This window comes from Oncorhynchus kisutch, linkage group LG14 (genome assembly GCF_002021735.2).
Source record: "Oncorhynchus kisutch isolate 150728-3 linkage group LG14, Okis_V2, whole genome shotgun sequence".
Classification (NCBI taxonomy): domain Eukaryota; kingdom Metazoa; phylum Chordata; class Actinopteri; order Salmoniformes; family Salmonidae; genus Oncorhynchus; species Oncorhynchus kisutch.
The window spans coordinates 56,563,079-56,580,592 of record NC_034187.2 but is presented as its reverse complement, the minus strand read 5'-3'; the positions used below and the strand labels follow the sequence as shown (position 1 = coordinate 56,580,592).

Genomic DNA, 17,514 nt, shown 5'->3' with positions numbered 1-17,514 from the left:
AGGTACACTTCAACTATGACAGACAAAATGAGAAAAAAAATCCAGAAAATCACATTGTAGGATTTTTAATGAATTTATTTGCAAATTATGGTGGAAAAATAAGTATTTGGTCACCAACAAACAAGCAAGATTTCTGGCTCTCACAGACCTGTAACTTCTTCTTTAAGAGGCTCCTCTGTCCTCCACTCGTTACCTGTATTAATGGCACCTGTTTGAACTTGTTATCAGTATAAAAGACACCTGTCCACAACCTCAAACAGTTACACTCCAAACTCCACTATGGCCAAGACCAAATAGCTGTCAAAGGACACCAGAAACAAAATTGTAGACCTGCACCAGGCTGGGAAGACTGAATCTGCAATAGGTAAGCAGCTTGGTTTGAAGAAATCAACTGTGGGAGCAATTATTAGGAAATGGAAGACATACAATACCACTGATAATCTCCCTCGATCTGGGGCTCCACGCAAGATCTCACCTCGTGGGGTCAAAATGATCACAAGAAAAAAAAAATAATCCCAGAACCACACGGGGGGACCTAGTGAATGACCTGCAGAGAGCTGGGACCAAAGTAACAAAGCCTACCATCAGTAACACACTACACCGCCAGGGACAAAAATCTTGCAGTGCCAGACGTGTCCCCCTGCTTAAGCCAGTACATGTCCAGGCCCGTCTGAAGTTTGCGAGAGAGCATTTGGATGATCCAGAAGAAGAATGGGAGAATGTCATGGTCAGATGAAACCAAAATATAACTTTTTGGTAAAAACTCAACTCGTCATGTTTGGAGTTGCATCCAAAGAACACCATACCTACTGTGAAGCAGGGGGTGGAAACATCATGCTTTGGGGCTGTTTTTCTGCAAAGGGACCAGGACGACTGATCCGTGTAAAGGAATTAATGAATGGGGCCATGTATCGTGAGATTTTGAGTGAAAACCTCCTTCCATCAGCAAGGGCATTGAAGAGGAAATGTGGCTGGGTCTTTCAGCATGACAATGATCCCAAACACACCGCCTGGGCAACGAAGGAGTGGCTTCGTAAGAAGCATTTCAAGGTCCTGGAGTGGCCTAGCCAGTCTCCAGATCTCAACCCCATAGAAAATCTTTGGAGGGAGTTGAAAGTCCGTGTTGCCCAGCAACAGCCCCAAAACATCACTGCTCTAGAGGAGATCTGCATGGAGGAATGGGCCAAAATACCAGCAACAGTGTGTGAAAACCTTGTGAAGACTTACAGAAAACGTTTGACCTCTGTCATTGCCAACAAAGGGTATATAACAAAGTATTGAGATAAACTTTTGGTATTGACCAAATACTTATTTTCCACCATAATTTGCAAATAAATTCATAAAAAATCCTACAATGTGATTTTCTGGATATTTTTTCTCATTTTGTCTGTCATAGTTGAAGTGTACCTATGATGAAAAGTACAGGCCTCTCTCATCTTTTTAAGTGGGAGAACTTGCACAATTGGTGGCTGACTAAATACTTTTTTGCCCCACTGTATTGCTAATCTGTGGTCCAGGACCCTATAAATGTAGTGGGGGGGGGGGGGTCTTATAGCCCTTCCCCTTCTATTAATACAACATAAGCATAGTCATTTATTATAATATATCAATCATTTGGTGCAGCCCCTATCATGACCTCCATCACCGCACATAAAAAAATAGACGTATATGATTGTGTCTCAATGTAATCTCGGTATGAAATGATAGTTATTTTGAAATACAATCTCTTTTTGGGCTTAGTTGTGGTCAATTTGCAGTGTACAAATTATTAGAATTATATTCCGGCCCTCCGACCATTCTTTCCGACAAAAAACGACCAGTGTCTGAATCCAGTTGCCTACCCCTGGTATAGATGTACTTGTACTAAAAATGATTCCCTCTAGACTGTAGCAACATTCTTAGAAGATTATCCAAACCAAACATACAGCTGCATGATTTACAGACAATCACAACATTTTCACAACATTATTAGTCTCCTGTGAGGTACTTTAATTCCTCCCTGCACTGTCGGAACTAGAAGCACAAGCATTTCGCTACGCTCGCATTAACATCTGCTAACCATGTGTATATGACCAATAATATTTGATTTGATTAGGAGTGAATTGTGATTGGGTCTGTGGCCAACTCACAACAGTAATCAAGGCACTCTGTCCAACCGACCAGGCATTTGTTTGCATTGAGTTGATTTACGTTGAGTTTAGACACCAATTTATAGCTTTGTTTTGATACAGATTACAGCTTAAAGGCCTTTTTAAATTGCCCTGCGTTTCCCCAGGCTGCCATCAAAAGTAATTCCCAGTTTGAGGTAGCTGAATTACTATGGCGATAAAGTCTATGTGGTTTTCAGCAGGGTTTCTGAGCTAGAAAAAAACGGTACAAATCATTTCAATTTGACTACCGCTGCTGGTAGTGATCAAGCTAGAAAATGACATGGGTAACTTAATCATAAACTCAGCATGCTTCTAAGCATAAGCTACCATCTCAGATGTACTCTCTTAATTCCTTCTGATTCTTCTACCATCCGACTGATTATATATATTATGTTTGATGGTAGTATCAATGAGGGATCTTCTGTGTGAGGATTTTTTTTAAACTCTAAATGAAAGCCTCAACAAGCATGTTTGTCAGGTGAGGTGACATAGACATGTAATAAGGATGTTATAATGATTTGTGTGTGTCTTATGTCATTGCTTTCATGCAGTCCCTGTTCCCACCCCGGCACCCACCAGACCACCCACCACGACCGCTCCTCCCAGTATACCCTCAGTCAAGGAAGGTAAGACAAAAGGCCTGTTGTTAACAAATACCTGTGGGCCCTATTGTGGTGCACTCTTCTAATAAGAGGGTATTTCCGCTCCATTCCTAGATGGTGACCAGCACTTATGTCATCAGTGTTTTCCTTAGTAGTATCTTGGGTGGGCTTCTGGAGAGAAATACTTTAGGTCTGTATTTTATTTAGTAAGCTATAGTGCTTTTGGCTTGGTCTCGAAGCACTTCATGTACCTAAATGGGGTAAAGGGAACTCATACTGTCCACCACCACTGTAAACATCTACCTGGGTGGTGTATCGTAGCCATTTTGCACCCGAATGCTCACAAGTCACCAGGCATTGGCGAACATATACTGTAGAGATATCCCCTATGGTAGATTATCTACACATGTATTTGTGTGCAACTCACTTTGAGTGGCATTAACCTTAACATAATTTTGTCTGGTGCTCAAGGAAATTCGAAGGGCTTTGGCTTCCAGGCAATGCCCCCAATGGAATAACTAGCACTAGCGCAGTCAGGACTAAAGATATTGAAGGTAAATCAGAGAGCCCTCAGAACAGGCAGTTACCATGGAAATCACTCTGTCAAGTTGCTTGGTCAATTTTCAACCGGTCCCTGACTGACATTCAAACGTCAATTTGTGAATCTAATATAAGTTCATATACGCAGTGTCTATTGCAGTCATGACTACAGACATCTTAAACGATAGTAAAGCTGTTTAATGTGCTTTTGGAATAATCACAAATCTTTTCAGACTCCCAAAAATGGTCCCATTATGAGCTTTTGAGTCTAATACTGTAAGCCGGAACTTGTGTTACAGTCTTGTATCAAGTCAGAATATTTCAGAGTTTACAATTCTCCAACAAACACATGCAACATAATATTATCTGAAGATATAATGTGTAGAAAATTATTAAATGTTTACCTTTATTTGCCGTTTTTGAGAACAATCATTTTAGCAGTTTTCTGGGATGAGTTTTGTAAAAGTGAATTGAAAACTCACTCCCCTCTCTGTTGGAACTCAGACCAAGTCCGTTTTAAAGCCTGTAAATCGTTTTTTTATTATTGTTATTGTTGGCATAGGAAATATCAACAAATGCAACTTTTAGTTTACTTTGCATCCCACATACTAGCAACTTGGTTATTATCTTTGGTTCCTTTGAAAATCACAGAGCAGAACAGAACAAAAAACGAAAGCAAACAACAGGAACTTAGGTGTTACACTGGTCAATCTGACCCTGGCTGGCCCTGGTATTAGAGAGGGAAGTTGTTGAGATAATTGCCAATCATCACAGCTCCTCTCTCGTAAACTGTGGAGAAAGAGAACGCTCTTTTCACTCTCCGTTGTGATTCTTCCACTGCTGCTTGCTGAGGCTAGTATCCGTTTGTATTACCTCTATATATGCTGTCTGTCAGAACTATTTTTACATGCACTGAATTTAAATTGGCTTGGAAATGTAAATGTCCTTTTCTGTCTCCCTCTGTCTCTTTCTCTGTTTGTGTACTACTTTCTCTCACTCTTCCAATCTCTACCCTCTCCTCTTCTCCTTTTCTTACTCCTCATCCCTCTCCCCTCTTTCCTCATCTCAACATTCTTCATCCTCCCTGCGCTTACTTTTATGTACTTCTCTCTTTCTCTCTCCTCTCTCTCCCTTTTTCTCACCTGACAGTTTGCAAGGCGGCCAAGGCAGACCTGGCATTTCTAGTGGACGGCTCCTGGAGCATCGGGGATGACAACTTCCTGAAAATCATCCGCTTCCTGTACAGCACCACAGGAGCCCTCGACATCATTGGACCAGATGGTACTCAGGTAAATATTGACTAACCAATGGTCCTGTGGCCAGCTAACACTTACAGATGTAGGATCTTAATTGGATCACCCTATTGCAGGATAACTTTCCTGCAATCCAGGAAATATAAAACTAATGGTGTTTTTGAGGTTTTAAATAGGCTTCTGAAGTTTGACATTTCAGATTTTATTTTCCCTTGTAAATTGTATCAATCTCTACAAAAATGTCCATTAATTATAGTCCACATAATACTTCCTATTTCCTGTTGCTGCAATATTATTTTCCTGCTGTACCAAATTAGCTCAAATTACGATCCTACATCTGTACAGTATTTTACTTCATCTTGGAAGTGATATACTCAAATAAATTGTCATAAATGGTCTTGGAACACCTATGTTTGACTATGTGTCACGTGTGCTTTTATGAACAATACATTTATGCTGTCCATTATTAGTCCACTCATTTACCCCCCCCCCCCCCCCCCCCCCCCCCTCCCCCCCGCACACACACACACACACACAAAACTCTGAAATGCCACATTTTCAATTGAACTCAAAAGATCTTTCTCCCATCAGGTGGCCATTGTCCAGTTCAGTGACGATGCCAGAACCGAGTTCAAACTTAACTCGTACGACAATAAGGAGAGGCTGCTAGAGGCCATTAACCGCATCTCCTATAAGGGAGGGAACACCAAGACAGGCAAGTGGACATCGGGCCTTATTCACTATATTAAAAACAATGTTTTGACCATCAAGGCAAACCTTTGTCAAACCTTATTCACTCTCTATCAATGTAGAGTTTCATACTATTACTCTGACGCATACTTTAATGGGAAATTAAAAAGAAAATCGACTTCATATTCAACATCTCCAGCACCACCCCAACATCAACATATGTGAAAATGGCACATTTCTATGTTTTGTAGTAAAAAAAATAGAGGAAGATACGTGTTTCCAATGACATCATCAACCAATTAGTAGACAATTAGTAGTACATACTTACTCACAATTGGTCAAAATCATACGACGCACACCGATGAAGTCATTGGAAACACTTATCTTCCTGTTTACGACAAAACATAGAAACGCACCATTTTGACATATGTTGATGTTGGGGTGGTGCTGAAAATGATGAATATGAAGTAGAAATATTTTGGAGTTTCCCTTTAAGTTCCTTTTTCTTTTTCTTTTTTTTATGTCTAAATGGACTACCATAACAGTAAATTAACAGGATGACTGAATCCCATTGAGACAGCTGTAGATGCCAGATGAACAGAAATACCCTTTATTGACTTTCCTTTTGTAACCTGCTGAAAAATAATCAGTCATTGTAATCAAGCAGGCCAGAGTAATCAAGCCCAGGTTCCGAAGAACAGTGAGATGCTGTCATTAATCAGTGGATCCCCAAGGGAAGCGATAATGCATTCATCTAACAATGTTTGTTTTTTTCAAACGGGTGCAACGAAGAAGTCCGCTTGGTAATGCTAATTGTTGCATTGTGTTCTCCTTTGAATATGCTGTATTTGTGTGTAATGTGTATTGTTGCAGGTGGGGTGGGAATAATAATGAAGAAAATGTGTTGTTGCTGAATATTTTTGCAGTGATACTGATAACCCAACACCACGATCCTCTACCAAGGAGCCTGGCTATATCCTGCTGTCGATATCGCTTTGAGTGTAACTCCTTTCTTTATCTTCCCCTCCTATCCTCCCTCTCTCTTTCTCTCCCTCCATCCCTCCCTCTAATTCTCTTACTGTAGGGCTAGCCATCCGGCATGTGAAAGACACCATCTTCACAGTGGGAGGAGGTATCCGGAGGGGCATCCCCAAAGTACTGGTGGTGTTGACTGACGGGCGCTCTCAGGACGATGTCAACAAGGTCTCCAAAGAGATGCAGATGGAAGGTGAGGCACATGATGCAATAATTTCATTGAATAGATTGTGGTACATGAAAAGAACATTCTACAACACAAAAAAAGTATCTGTATATGTTAATCCAACAAAATGTTTTAGTTAGGCATGTACATAACACACTATTGGCAATACTGTATGCTTATCTTCTTCACAGGGTACATTGTTTTTGCCATTGGTTTTGCGGATGCGGACTACGGGGAGCTGGTGAGCATCGCCAGCAAGCCTAGCGAGAGACACGTTTTCTTTGTGGATGATTTAGACGCCTTCAAGAAAATTGAGGAAAAGCTGGTCACTTTTGTTTGTGAGGCTGCCACTGCCAGTGAGTCCTACAGGAGCACAATCTAAATCTGTCATATAAAAGCACAGGGGGCATATTATTGTGTGCATTTTTATCCATGCAGTGACATAAATGTTTTGTCTTTCAGCTTGTCCTTCGGTGGCGATGAGTGGCAGTACCTTGCCAGGTTAGAGACTGGAGCATACTTACTTATTCATGTGTCCTGGCACACAGGGCACAGTCAAGACCTCTCTACTCTCATACCCGTTGACTAGTTATGACCCCAGTATAACTGTTATGCACAAAATCACTGTAAACTGGACAGGTACAGTACAGTTGACTCCTGCTAAGTGCACATCAGATAAGTGCAAACTCTGGACTTAAAACTACGTAAAATGGCCTCTCTCCAAGTGCACATGTAAGTCAGAATATCTTAATGATAAGAAGTAGAAGCTCAGAATTGAGAAGTCATGATGAAAACAGAGCCAGTCACAAGTATTTTTACTTGTCAGTAGTACTGTGCATGGACATGTCTGCTTTTAAACCAACTCATGGTTGTTTATGTTGTGGCTGCAGGTTTCAGGATGATGGAGATGTTTGGCCTGGTGGAGGGTCTGTATGGACATGTATCAGGAGTGTCCATGGAGCCTGGCACCTTCAACAGCTTCCCCTGCTTCCGCCTGCACAACAACTCCCTCCTTGCCCAGCCCACCAAGTATGGACACTAGCATCTTAACTAAAAGGCATAACAGTACATTGCCTTCTATCAATCATGTAGAATTTAGTAGACACTCTTGTCCAAAGCGACAAAACATCAGTGAGTACAATGAGCATGATACAGGTAAAGCTACTCTATGACAGCGGTAAGTATTGGCACCACTTACCCAATGATAACATAAACAACACCTTACAACTTACAACTTACTCTACTACTGAATTGAATCCTCTTTTCCTGACACTTGGCCTGAAAATGCTGTTATTACAATGAAGAGGTGGTGATAATGACAGACAGCTGGCCTCACCTGGTGTATTTCATCTCCATCTGCAACAATCCCACATCACAGAAAACATAGTCATTTTGTGTCTCATTCTCAAATTATAATGCAGCAAATGTGGTACATATACAGTATGAAGAAACAATAGCTTCCTGCTCTTAGCCTCTTTTAAGAATTGAATGACACTATTGAAGGAATTGAATTGGCAAGTTGAAACAGCTTTTGAAATGGTGTTTGATAGCAGTTGAGCTCTGTAAAGGTGCTACAACAAAAGCCACTGTATGTTCAGACTGGAGCCTATTGTTCTGGGAACTTTCCACCCCAGGTTTATCCACCCCGAGGGTTTGCCCTCTGATTACACCATCACTATGCTGTTCCGCCTGCTGCCGGAAACGCCCAAGGAGCCCTTTGCATTGTGGGAGATCCTCAACAAGGACAACGAGCCCCTGGTGGGCGTCATCCTGGACAGTGAGTAGGATGCCGGGGGACGGGACTGGGTCTTAGCTGGGACCGTGTGTCAAGTTCCCATTGTTTGGTTGCTGTCATAAGATAGGCAAAGCAATGGACATTTTGCCAGGTGTCTTTGCTCATATATCAATTGTGAGCAGCACAATGATTTGTGTGTAAATCATTCGTATGTTGAAACATTTTATCAATGTGTAGTAGGCTACAGGTCTAGTAAACCATCTATGCCTCCTCTATTTGAAACGAGAACATTCCTCACTATTTTCAAGTTTGTACTGAATATGTTATGAAACTGCAGAAAGTTAGGCAAACATTCTCTTTTCAACGCTAGACGGTGGCAAGACCCTCACCTTCTTCAACCATGACTACAAAGGACAGTTTCAGACTGTGACCTTCGATGGACCTGAGATCAAGAAGCTCTTCTACGGCAGTTTCCACAAGGTCAAAGTTCAAAAACACTCTTTGTTATCTCACTTCCTCAGTGCAACGCTGCTGCAACATCACCCTAACACCTCAGGGAATGTCCTGCTTCCTGGCTATAAGCCAGCTTGTTGAGTGATGTTAAGTCACTTGTGTCTGGTTTTCAGTGGAGCTTACAATACCTTTGCCCTGAGACATGTCTGTAGACTCCTATGTTATCAGGGCTAACAATACCTTAGGCCTGAGACATGCCTGTAGACTCCTATGTTCTAACAATACCTTTGCCCACATCTATGGCCTGCTGCTTAAGTGAATGATGATATGCTTTTTCTCTTCACTGGCACAGTTATCTGATAGTGTATTCAAGTCACCCACTTGCCTATGTCATAATCATTCTTTTTCTATTGATTCCAAAACTTTGCTTGGCAACTTACATTATCATCCATGAGTGAGATGTAGCACCTGAAACAAACCTACCTTTTTTGATGCAGTTCTTAAATCACTTATGTTTTGACTATTCAAATAGTTTCACATTTTTTGTTGCACAATAATAATATAATATTCCATTTAGCAGATGTTTTTATTCATGCATACAGGTGGCCCCAGTGGGAAATGAACCCACAACCGTTAGTGTTGCATGCACTGTGCTCTACCAACTGAGTCACACAGGACCACTAAACAATGTGTAGCTGTAGCATTAATATATAGTGTGGGTAGTACTGTGCCATTTAATGTTCACAAGAAATGGCCATCATATTTGACTTGCTATCTGCTGAAATAAAATAAAATATTTAAAAAAATGCTAACCATGTGGAATGAAGCTGGCACCCAAAATATTGCCAGGATAATGTATGCACATTTGAATCAGATCCACTTTCAAACAAGCTAAACAAACTAAACTATGCAGGGAGGAGGAAATTGATGTGACTGAAAGTGACTATGGCCTAGATTCATGTAAACCACTGTTGCCTTTTTCCTCAGCAAATTATCACCAGTGATTACTGCAATTCTTTCCCCTGCCAATCCATAAGTATTCTCATGTGTCATCTTGTCAGCACTTCGCCCATCAGGCTTGGTGATAATGTGGTAAAATATTAGATTACCTCTCAAGAAGACTTGACTAACGGCTAGATACTTCTCTGACTCCTTGCATTGCAGTAGGTGTTTTTTTAAAGACGCCTAATTCAAATGATTCATCGGGAATCTGTTTTTGTCGAAAAAAAGAGGTAAATACAAAGGAAATGCTACAGTTCATCCTGTACATCCTTATCAGCCCTTTAACATAGTAATGCACCAATGTCAAACAAAGCTGAAAGTGCTGTTTCATAAAGACATACGTTCACAGTTGATAATCAGGTATGAATAGGAATTTGCTCGAGTAATGTCTTGAAATTCCCCCATATATTTCCCCCACGAGACATCCCATTTCCAACAAAGCATACAGGAGAAACTTGACGTGTCAAAGGGAGAAAAACGTCTGAAATCCACCAACTTCAAAACCGACTCTTGTTTCGGGTGACTAGTGGAATGCTTGCGCAGAAATCTGTCCTTCTTTTACAGCCTGTGTCTCTTTGAACCTCTTTCTGTTTTCTGAAACCGTAACTCTTTAATGCTCCCCAGTGATTTATTGAGACGCGCATATAAGATGTTTCAATCGCACTGCGTCTGTGTTCCAAACAGACCTGGGTTCAAATACTATTTCAAATCATTTAGGATCATTTATCTGTGTTTAGAATTGAGCTTGCCTGGCGCCATGGAACCAATAGAATAGCCGCAAAAGTGTAAACCCTGCCAAACTGGCACTCCAGGCAAATGCTCAAAGTATTTGAAAGATTTAAAATAGTATTTGTACCTAGGTCTGGTTCTTCATTTTCCCTGTAGCTGCACATGGCTATTAGCAAGACCAGCGCCAAGGCTGTCATTGACTGTAAGCTAGTAGGGGAGAAGGCCATCAACGCGGCGGGCAACATCACCACGGATGGCCTGGAGGTGCTGGGACGCATGGTGCGCTCCAGGGGGAAGAAGGACAGCTCTGCACCGGTAAGCTGTGACAGATAGATCAGAGAGGGTATACAAGAAGACGTTTTGACATCGATGTAGAATTACTAGAATATACTGTAGTTCTAAGGACATCCCCATTCAATATCCATGTCAATATTCCGTCATTAGATTTCTATGCATTTTTAACCACTTGATTCTTCTTATTTTATGTGCAGTCGGGCTGAATTCTAACATACACTATGGTGTTTAGTGTCATGGAGTATTCAATAGAGTGGTGATAAACTACCTAGGTTATGAATTGTTATAACAGCATTAAGACAGAGAGTTTGAATAAAGTATAATCACATCAGCACGTCAAGATCTATTTTCCACTAAATATAAACAAGTCATAGAAACAACTGTACTTTTCATATCCAATCTCCCAGTTCCATAAATTGCCCAGATATCCTCATACAGGAATAGCAGTGAGATGTACTCTCTGATAGGCTTGATCATTTTCTTTATTTGACAAAAACTCTTCACACTTTTCTTTCAAATTGACCCCTTTCAGGACAAAACAGAGCAATCTGTTTGGAGAGACCAATTATTGATAGATTCTTCCTCCTCGATAAGAGATGTGCAACAATTCTGTTAACAATGCGTAATACTGAATAATTATCATACTTTCTCTCAGGTCTTATTTAGGAGATTCACAGCTTGCTGCTAGTTCTATCAAGAGACAATTAGTCAAGTAACAACATGTTTGTAGTGAATGTAAGAAAAGATGTGTGTGTTTGTTGCTCTTTTTGTCCTCAGTTCCAACTGCAGGCGTTTGACATCGTCTGCAGCACGTCCTGGGCCAGCCGAGACAAGTGCTGTGAGCTTCCTGGTTTGGTGAGTTCACGCCTCACTACTGATCTCATCTACTGACTGAAGTGGGATGACCTTAACCTTTGTTGTAATGTGTCGTAGGATGTTGTAGGATAGTGTCATAGATGTCATATTGCGTCATCTTGTTATTGTGTTATCATAAGGTCATTATCCTATTATTTTTTTATAGCATTATCGTCATTATCATTATGCTTTGGTCATTATCATAATCATTAGGTCATTGTACTCTTGTGTTGCATGTATTGTCATACAGTCATGTTATGGTGGTATTTGTCTCATCTCTAAGAGGAAGGAGGAGGACTGTCCTGCCATGCCGAGGGCCTGCACCTGCAGCCAGGAAAGCAAAGGTCCCCCTGGCCCCACTGGACCCCCTGTGAGGACCCTCCTTCTCTCCTTAATCAGCATCATGTGTTACTTACAGCTGTTGTTGAGCTAGGATTTCATTCATTCATTGCATTCAGTGGTTGATGAACATAACACAGTGTGACATATGGGGATGGAGAGTACATACACCCGGTGTGTGATAGTGTGTTTAGGATGTGTTGATAGTGTGTGTCTTTAAGGTCTGTGGTCCTTATCTTGATGGAGTGTGACAGAGGGTGTGTGGGTGTTTGTGTTATCAACAGGGAGGACCTGGGATCAGAGGAGGGAGAGGGGACCGTGGAGAACCAGGAGCTGTGGTACAGTTTATACACACACACACACACACTCATGTAAATAAAAACACAATGAAAGTCAATGCAGCTTGTAACAATTCCACAATCACTCAGTGGGTGGGTGGGTGGGGGGACATACCCTCATTGATGGATACCAGACACATACCCTCTTGGATACCTCTCTTCCATAAAATATCCCTTGTGTACTGCTAAGCTGTAAACCCACTCTTTCTATAAATGCCCTTTGCAAAGTTCTAATCTTTTATTCATTTCTCACTCTCTCATGCTATTAGACTTGGATTGCACGGGTCTTGAAAGTCCCAGAAAATTGTACTGGTGTTTGAATGGGGTGTTATTATAGCATGTAAAGGTCCTTGTAATGCAGCCGTCCTCGCAGTGCACCCATGCTGTCTTTCTACTCTCATGAATTTCATATTCATTGGAGATACAACGTGCTCCCATGAAAGTCAATGACCTGCGACTGGTAGGCTCATGACAAGACAGACAGAGAGCAGCCTCGCGGGTCTCTGATTTGCAGTTAAATCACTGAGTTAGCCTAAAGCCCCCTCTCAGACACCCAGACCTAGGTCAGGTAATGTATAAAGGATGAAGACAGTTGTATGGAATAAAATATATACAATTTAGTGGATTTGGCTATTTCAGCCACATCCGTTGCTGACCGGTGTATAAAATTATGTCTGAGTGTTGGAGTGTACCCCTGGCTATCCATAAATAATAATAATAATGCCGTCTAGTTTGCTTAATATAAGAAATTTGAAATTATTTACACTTTTACTGATACTTAAGTATATTTTAGCAATTACATTTACTTTTGATACTTAAGTATATTTAAAACCAAATACTTTTAGACTTTTACTCAAGTAGTATTTTACTGGGTGACTTTCACTTTTACTTGAGTCATTTTCTATTAAGGTATCTTTACTTTTCCTCAAGTATGATAATTGGGTACTTTTTCCACCACTGGTTAGGTTAGCCAATAGTGGCCAGATCATGTGGGTGCATGCGTTCTCCAAAGATGGAGAGGGACAGTTTATGGCTTGATCAGAGGAAGGTGGTCAGGGAGATGGTTGATTAAAATGTTGTCTGGTGATGATCTTATCTTATTATTGGCCTATATGTAAATAAAAAATGTTTACAGTACTAGTGTTCAGTTAGATTTTACTTTGTAATTTGGTGTTTATTTCCTCTGTTTGTTCCAGTGATACTAGATTGTTGTAATAACTGTAGAAAGCAGGGAATTTAACTAGAACTATAGTATAATGTTAACTATATTCTAATCTACTTTATCAATGTGTTCTTCTGTCTCTGTGACAGGGACCGATAGGTCCAGTTGGGGACGCTGGTTCTCCTGGGCTGCAGGGGCCTCCTGGACCACAGGGGCCCAGCGGACGTACCATCATGGGCCCTCCGGTAAGCCACACATACACATTAATTGAGACACCCACCATCTAATACTGCACATATTAGAGGAGTCTAGTATCCCAACACACATAACATACAATAGCTACAGTACCCGATTTACCTAGGCATGCTATAAAGACTGCCTTTTAAAAGGTGTTGTAATACTCAGATGTTGATTCTTTCTTGCCCAAGGGATGTTGTTAAACGTAAGCCGTAAAGGAGGGAGGATGTATCGTAACCTAATAGACTGTAAACAGAACAGTCAAAAATGAAGTACTGGGTTACACCTGCATTGGTATTAACAGATCAATGACTAATGAATGACAGGTAAAACATTAAAGGATACGCCCAGATCTCTTAACTTTACTAAGGCCATGTTTAAGCCAGCCTATGGTAAAGTATTTGATGGTATAACATACAGAAGTGCTATATTGAAGACATGATCTATTTGTTGTTAATTCAGGATTATTGTCATGATCGTGATAAGAGACAGACCAAGGCGAAACTTCAAACAAAAACAATAAACCAACAACGAAACGTGAAAGTAGTGGTGCCACATGCACATACACAAAACAATATCCCACAAACACAGGTGGGAAAAATGGCTACCTAAATATGATCCCCAATTAGAGACAACGATTACCAGCTGCCTCTAATTGGGAACCATACAAAACACCAACATAGAAATAATGAACTAGAACACCCCCTAGTCACACCCTGACCTACAACTCCTTAGAGAACCAAGGGCTGTCTATGGTCAGGGCATGACAATTATGGTGACAGGTAGGGGATAAGTAAAGGTACAGCTATTGGAAGAGTTTGGAAACAAATGGCATTTGTAGTTAGAAAGCACACTGTGACCAGATAGGGACGACCCCAATTTATGAAATAGCCTCCAAATAAGCTTGATATTTGCTGTTGATATTTATTGTTGTTTTTTCCAACTTCAGGGTGGTCCAGGAGAAAGAGGTGAGAAGGGTGTAGCTGGTGCTCCAGGAATACAGGTAAAGACCACCATTCACTTCCTGCCCTTTCAGACACACTTTCCCTCATCACAAAATGGCATTCAGTCTTCAAATGACACCATTGCACCAAAGGGAGATCTTTTGAATGGCATATTGAATATCTATCTCTGTAAGGTAACTGTTAATGGGAACATGTCATTCTGAATTCTGGTAAGAGAGTTGCTGCATAATTTGAGTGAAAGAGCTTCTGCTACCGTTTGGTTGATGTGATGTCAGTTTTATTTCAATGCATTAAAGGATTTGCACAGGTAATAAATAAGAGGAGAAGGAAGAAGTTGGTCTTAACCACTGATACAGGGTCAGATATTTTCCATCCTCCTAATGGTACATTTGAGCATTGGCGTTTGGGTAATCTGATCCTAGATCTGTGGTTATGGGCAGCGCCTGCCTGGACCGTAACAAGACATCACACCAGTTTTTACAAAACAATAGCTATTTCCCCTCTGTTGTAATGACTCATGCCTAAGATGCAATACACTTTCATTTTAATCAATCTCTGAGCAAATTAAGATGGATCCTGTCAATAACTGTAGAGGTTGGGAGATGTATACTTTTGTTTGTAATAGGCTTTGAGCCATGCCATTGGCATTCAGTACTCGTTGTGTCTGAGTGAGGGAATTTGACTTTGACGGCTGTGAAGGTCATACAAGAGACTGTGTATTACAAACAGCTCCAGCTTCACAACATTAATTATCTGTAATGAGTTAGGATAATGGTCCAACCATCCGAGCCTGTCAATACAAATGTATTCATGCTGACACCCTTAACTGGCCTTTTTGTTTTCACCTTTTTGTTTTCTCTCTCTACGGTTGCAGGGCATTCCTGGATCTCCTGGGTCATCAGGTCGAGCGGGACAAACAGGAACAAGGGTAAGGTCTTGACGGTCTGTTTACAGTGCATTCGGAAAGTATTCAGACCTCTTCCCTTTTTTCCACATTTGGTTATTATTTACATACATTTTCAGACCCTTTGTTATGAGACTCGAAATTGAGCTCAGGTGCATCCTGTTTCCATTGATCATTCTTGAGATGTTTCTACAACTTGATTAGAGTCCACCTGTGGTTAGATTTAATTGATTGGACATATAAGGTCCAACAGTTGACAGTGCATGTCAGAGCAAAAACCAAGTCATGAGTCAACGGAATTGTCCGTAGAGCTCTGAGACAGGATTGTGTTGAGGCACAGATCTGGGGAAAGGTTTAAAAAAAATATCTGCAGCATTGAAGGTCCCCAAGAACACAGTGGCCTCCATCATTCTGAAAAAGAATAAGTTTGGAACCACCAAGACTATAGCTGGCCGTCCGGTATTTCAGTTATATTTTTCATAAATGTGCAAAAATGTATAAAAAACTGTTTTTGCTTTGTCATGATAGGGTACTATGTGAAGATTGACGAAGGGAAAAAAACTTGAATCCATTTTAGAATAAGACTGTAACGTAACAAAATGTAGATAAAGTCAAGGGGTTTGAATACTTTCTGAAAGCATTGTAATCAAAAGGAATAGATTTATGTGAATATGAAGTTGTGGTATATGAGCTGCCATAATAGCACAGTCTCATAGGCATTAATATGTACTTGTAACACCTTTCCACAGGGACTTCCTGGTAAAGATGGACCCCAGGGGCGAACAGGACCTCCAGGGACTATAGTGAGTATGATTGTTTGTGGATTTAGCATCAGGAACTGATGAATTAATTTGAATGAATGTCAATGAATTGTAAAATTAAATCTGCAATTTACAATACTTTCTTGTCAAAGGTACTGTCCCTGTAGGCTAATTGTTTGTGCTCCTTGGCGAATGTGACTGTTTTCTTCTTTGCTTCTTGGCCAAATGTTTTGTAGTACCTCAAGTTACCACTGGAAAAACTAAAGTTACACATTGTACGTTTGAGTGATTGCTCAATCAGTGAGATGACAATTTGTTTGTTTGTGTTTCACCCACAGGGCACTCCAGGAGCTTCTGGGTCACCAGGGTCAAGTGGACCTCCAGGGTCACTGGGAAACCAGGGACCTCCTGTGAGTTATCTGAACCTCTATGTCCATTACTACTACTGAAGCAGAGCTGACCCACTAGCTGAGGAAATACCCAGCAAGCAGAACTGATTGAAATTGCATCATTACAACAAGATACGTCAGTATGATGTCATTTCAATCAGCTTTGTTCGCTTTGTGTAGGATTAGGGAGGGAGGTCTTGGGAGAGAGCAAAGCCATATAGTATGTAAATATATTGTACATAGTCCTACAGTACAGTGTATCTATCATAATTAGACCCAGAGTTTTTCCTGACTGCATGACTTGACCAATGAAAGTTACACACTCTAACGAACACAAGGCATTATTCTAGGGCAGGTCACATGGTCAGGAATATACCGTATTTCTATGTGTATGTGTAAGGATCTGGGAGAGAGGGTAACAGTTCAGTGGGGATATTCAGAGACAGGGAAAATTATTTAAGGAACTACACAGTGAAGGTAAAACCTGTTTTCCCTTTGTCATAATGGGGTATTGTGTGTAGATTGAGGAGGAAAACACAATTTAATCAATTTTAGAATAAGGCTGTAACATTAAAAAAATAGGTGGAAAAAGTCAAGGGGTCTGAATACTTTCCAAATGCACTGTATATTAAGTCACCATAATCAATTTCAGAAAGAAAAGTGGCTTGAACAAGCATCTTTCTAGCCTCAAATGGGAAGCAAGCCTTGTTACGAGAATAAAATCACAATTTCAGTTAAACTTCCTCACAAGATTATCTACATGAATTTTTTAGGACAGCTTATCGTCCAACCAACGACCAAGAGCCAGAGAAGGTTAGCAGTTATTACATAGTAGTGCCTCTATGTAATAACTGGTACTGCATAGTTATTATATGACCTTTGCAGAGAAATGGTTATGCCAGGGTTCAAATAATG

The 17,514-nt window shown here is 40.7% G+C and overlaps 1 protein-coding gene across 6 annotated transcripts in view; it reads left to right on the top strand.

Moving 5' to 3' along the window:
* LOC109903578 (collagen alpha-1(XIV) chain) overlaps window positions 1-17,514 on the top strand; it is a 127,274-nt gene that overhangs the window by 92,500 nt on the left and 17,260 nt on the right. For all 6 annotated transcript variants that reach the window (XM_031788605.1, XM_031788610.1, XM_031788606.1 and 3 more), the window contains 18 exons: window positions 2,702-2,776; window positions 4,442-4,581; window positions 5,137-5,260; window positions 6,320-6,463; window positions 6,628-6,792; window positions 6,899-6,937; window positions 7,327-7,465; window positions 8,071-8,213; window positions 8,542-8,651; window positions 10,512-10,670; window positions 11,427-11,504; window positions 11,788-11,874; window positions 12,128-12,181; window positions 13,493-13,588; window positions 14,530-14,583; window positions 15,420-15,473; window positions 16,199-16,252; window positions 16,549-16,620. In XM_031788605.1, coding sequence (XP_031644465.1) covers window positions 2,702-2,776; window positions 4,442-4,581; window positions 5,137-5,260; window positions 6,320-6,463; window positions 6,628-6,792; window positions 6,899-6,937; window positions 7,327-7,465; window positions 8,071-8,213; window positions 8,542-8,651; window positions 10,512-10,670; window positions 11,427-11,504; window positions 11,788-11,874; window positions 12,128-12,181; window positions 13,493-13,588; window positions 14,530-14,583; window positions 15,420-15,473; window positions 16,199-16,252; window positions 16,549-16,620 — 1,787 coding nt within the window. The remainder of the gene's footprint in view (window positions 1-2,701; window positions 2,777-4,441; window positions 4,582-5,136; window positions 5,261-6,319; window positions 6,464-6,627; window positions 6,793-6,898; window positions 6,938-7,326; window positions 7,466-8,070; window positions 8,214-8,541; window positions 8,652-10,511; window positions 10,671-11,426; window positions 11,505-11,787; window positions 11,875-12,127; window positions 12,182-13,492; window positions 13,589-14,529; window positions 14,584-15,419; window positions 15,474-16,198; window positions 16,253-16,548; window positions 16,621-17,514) is intronic.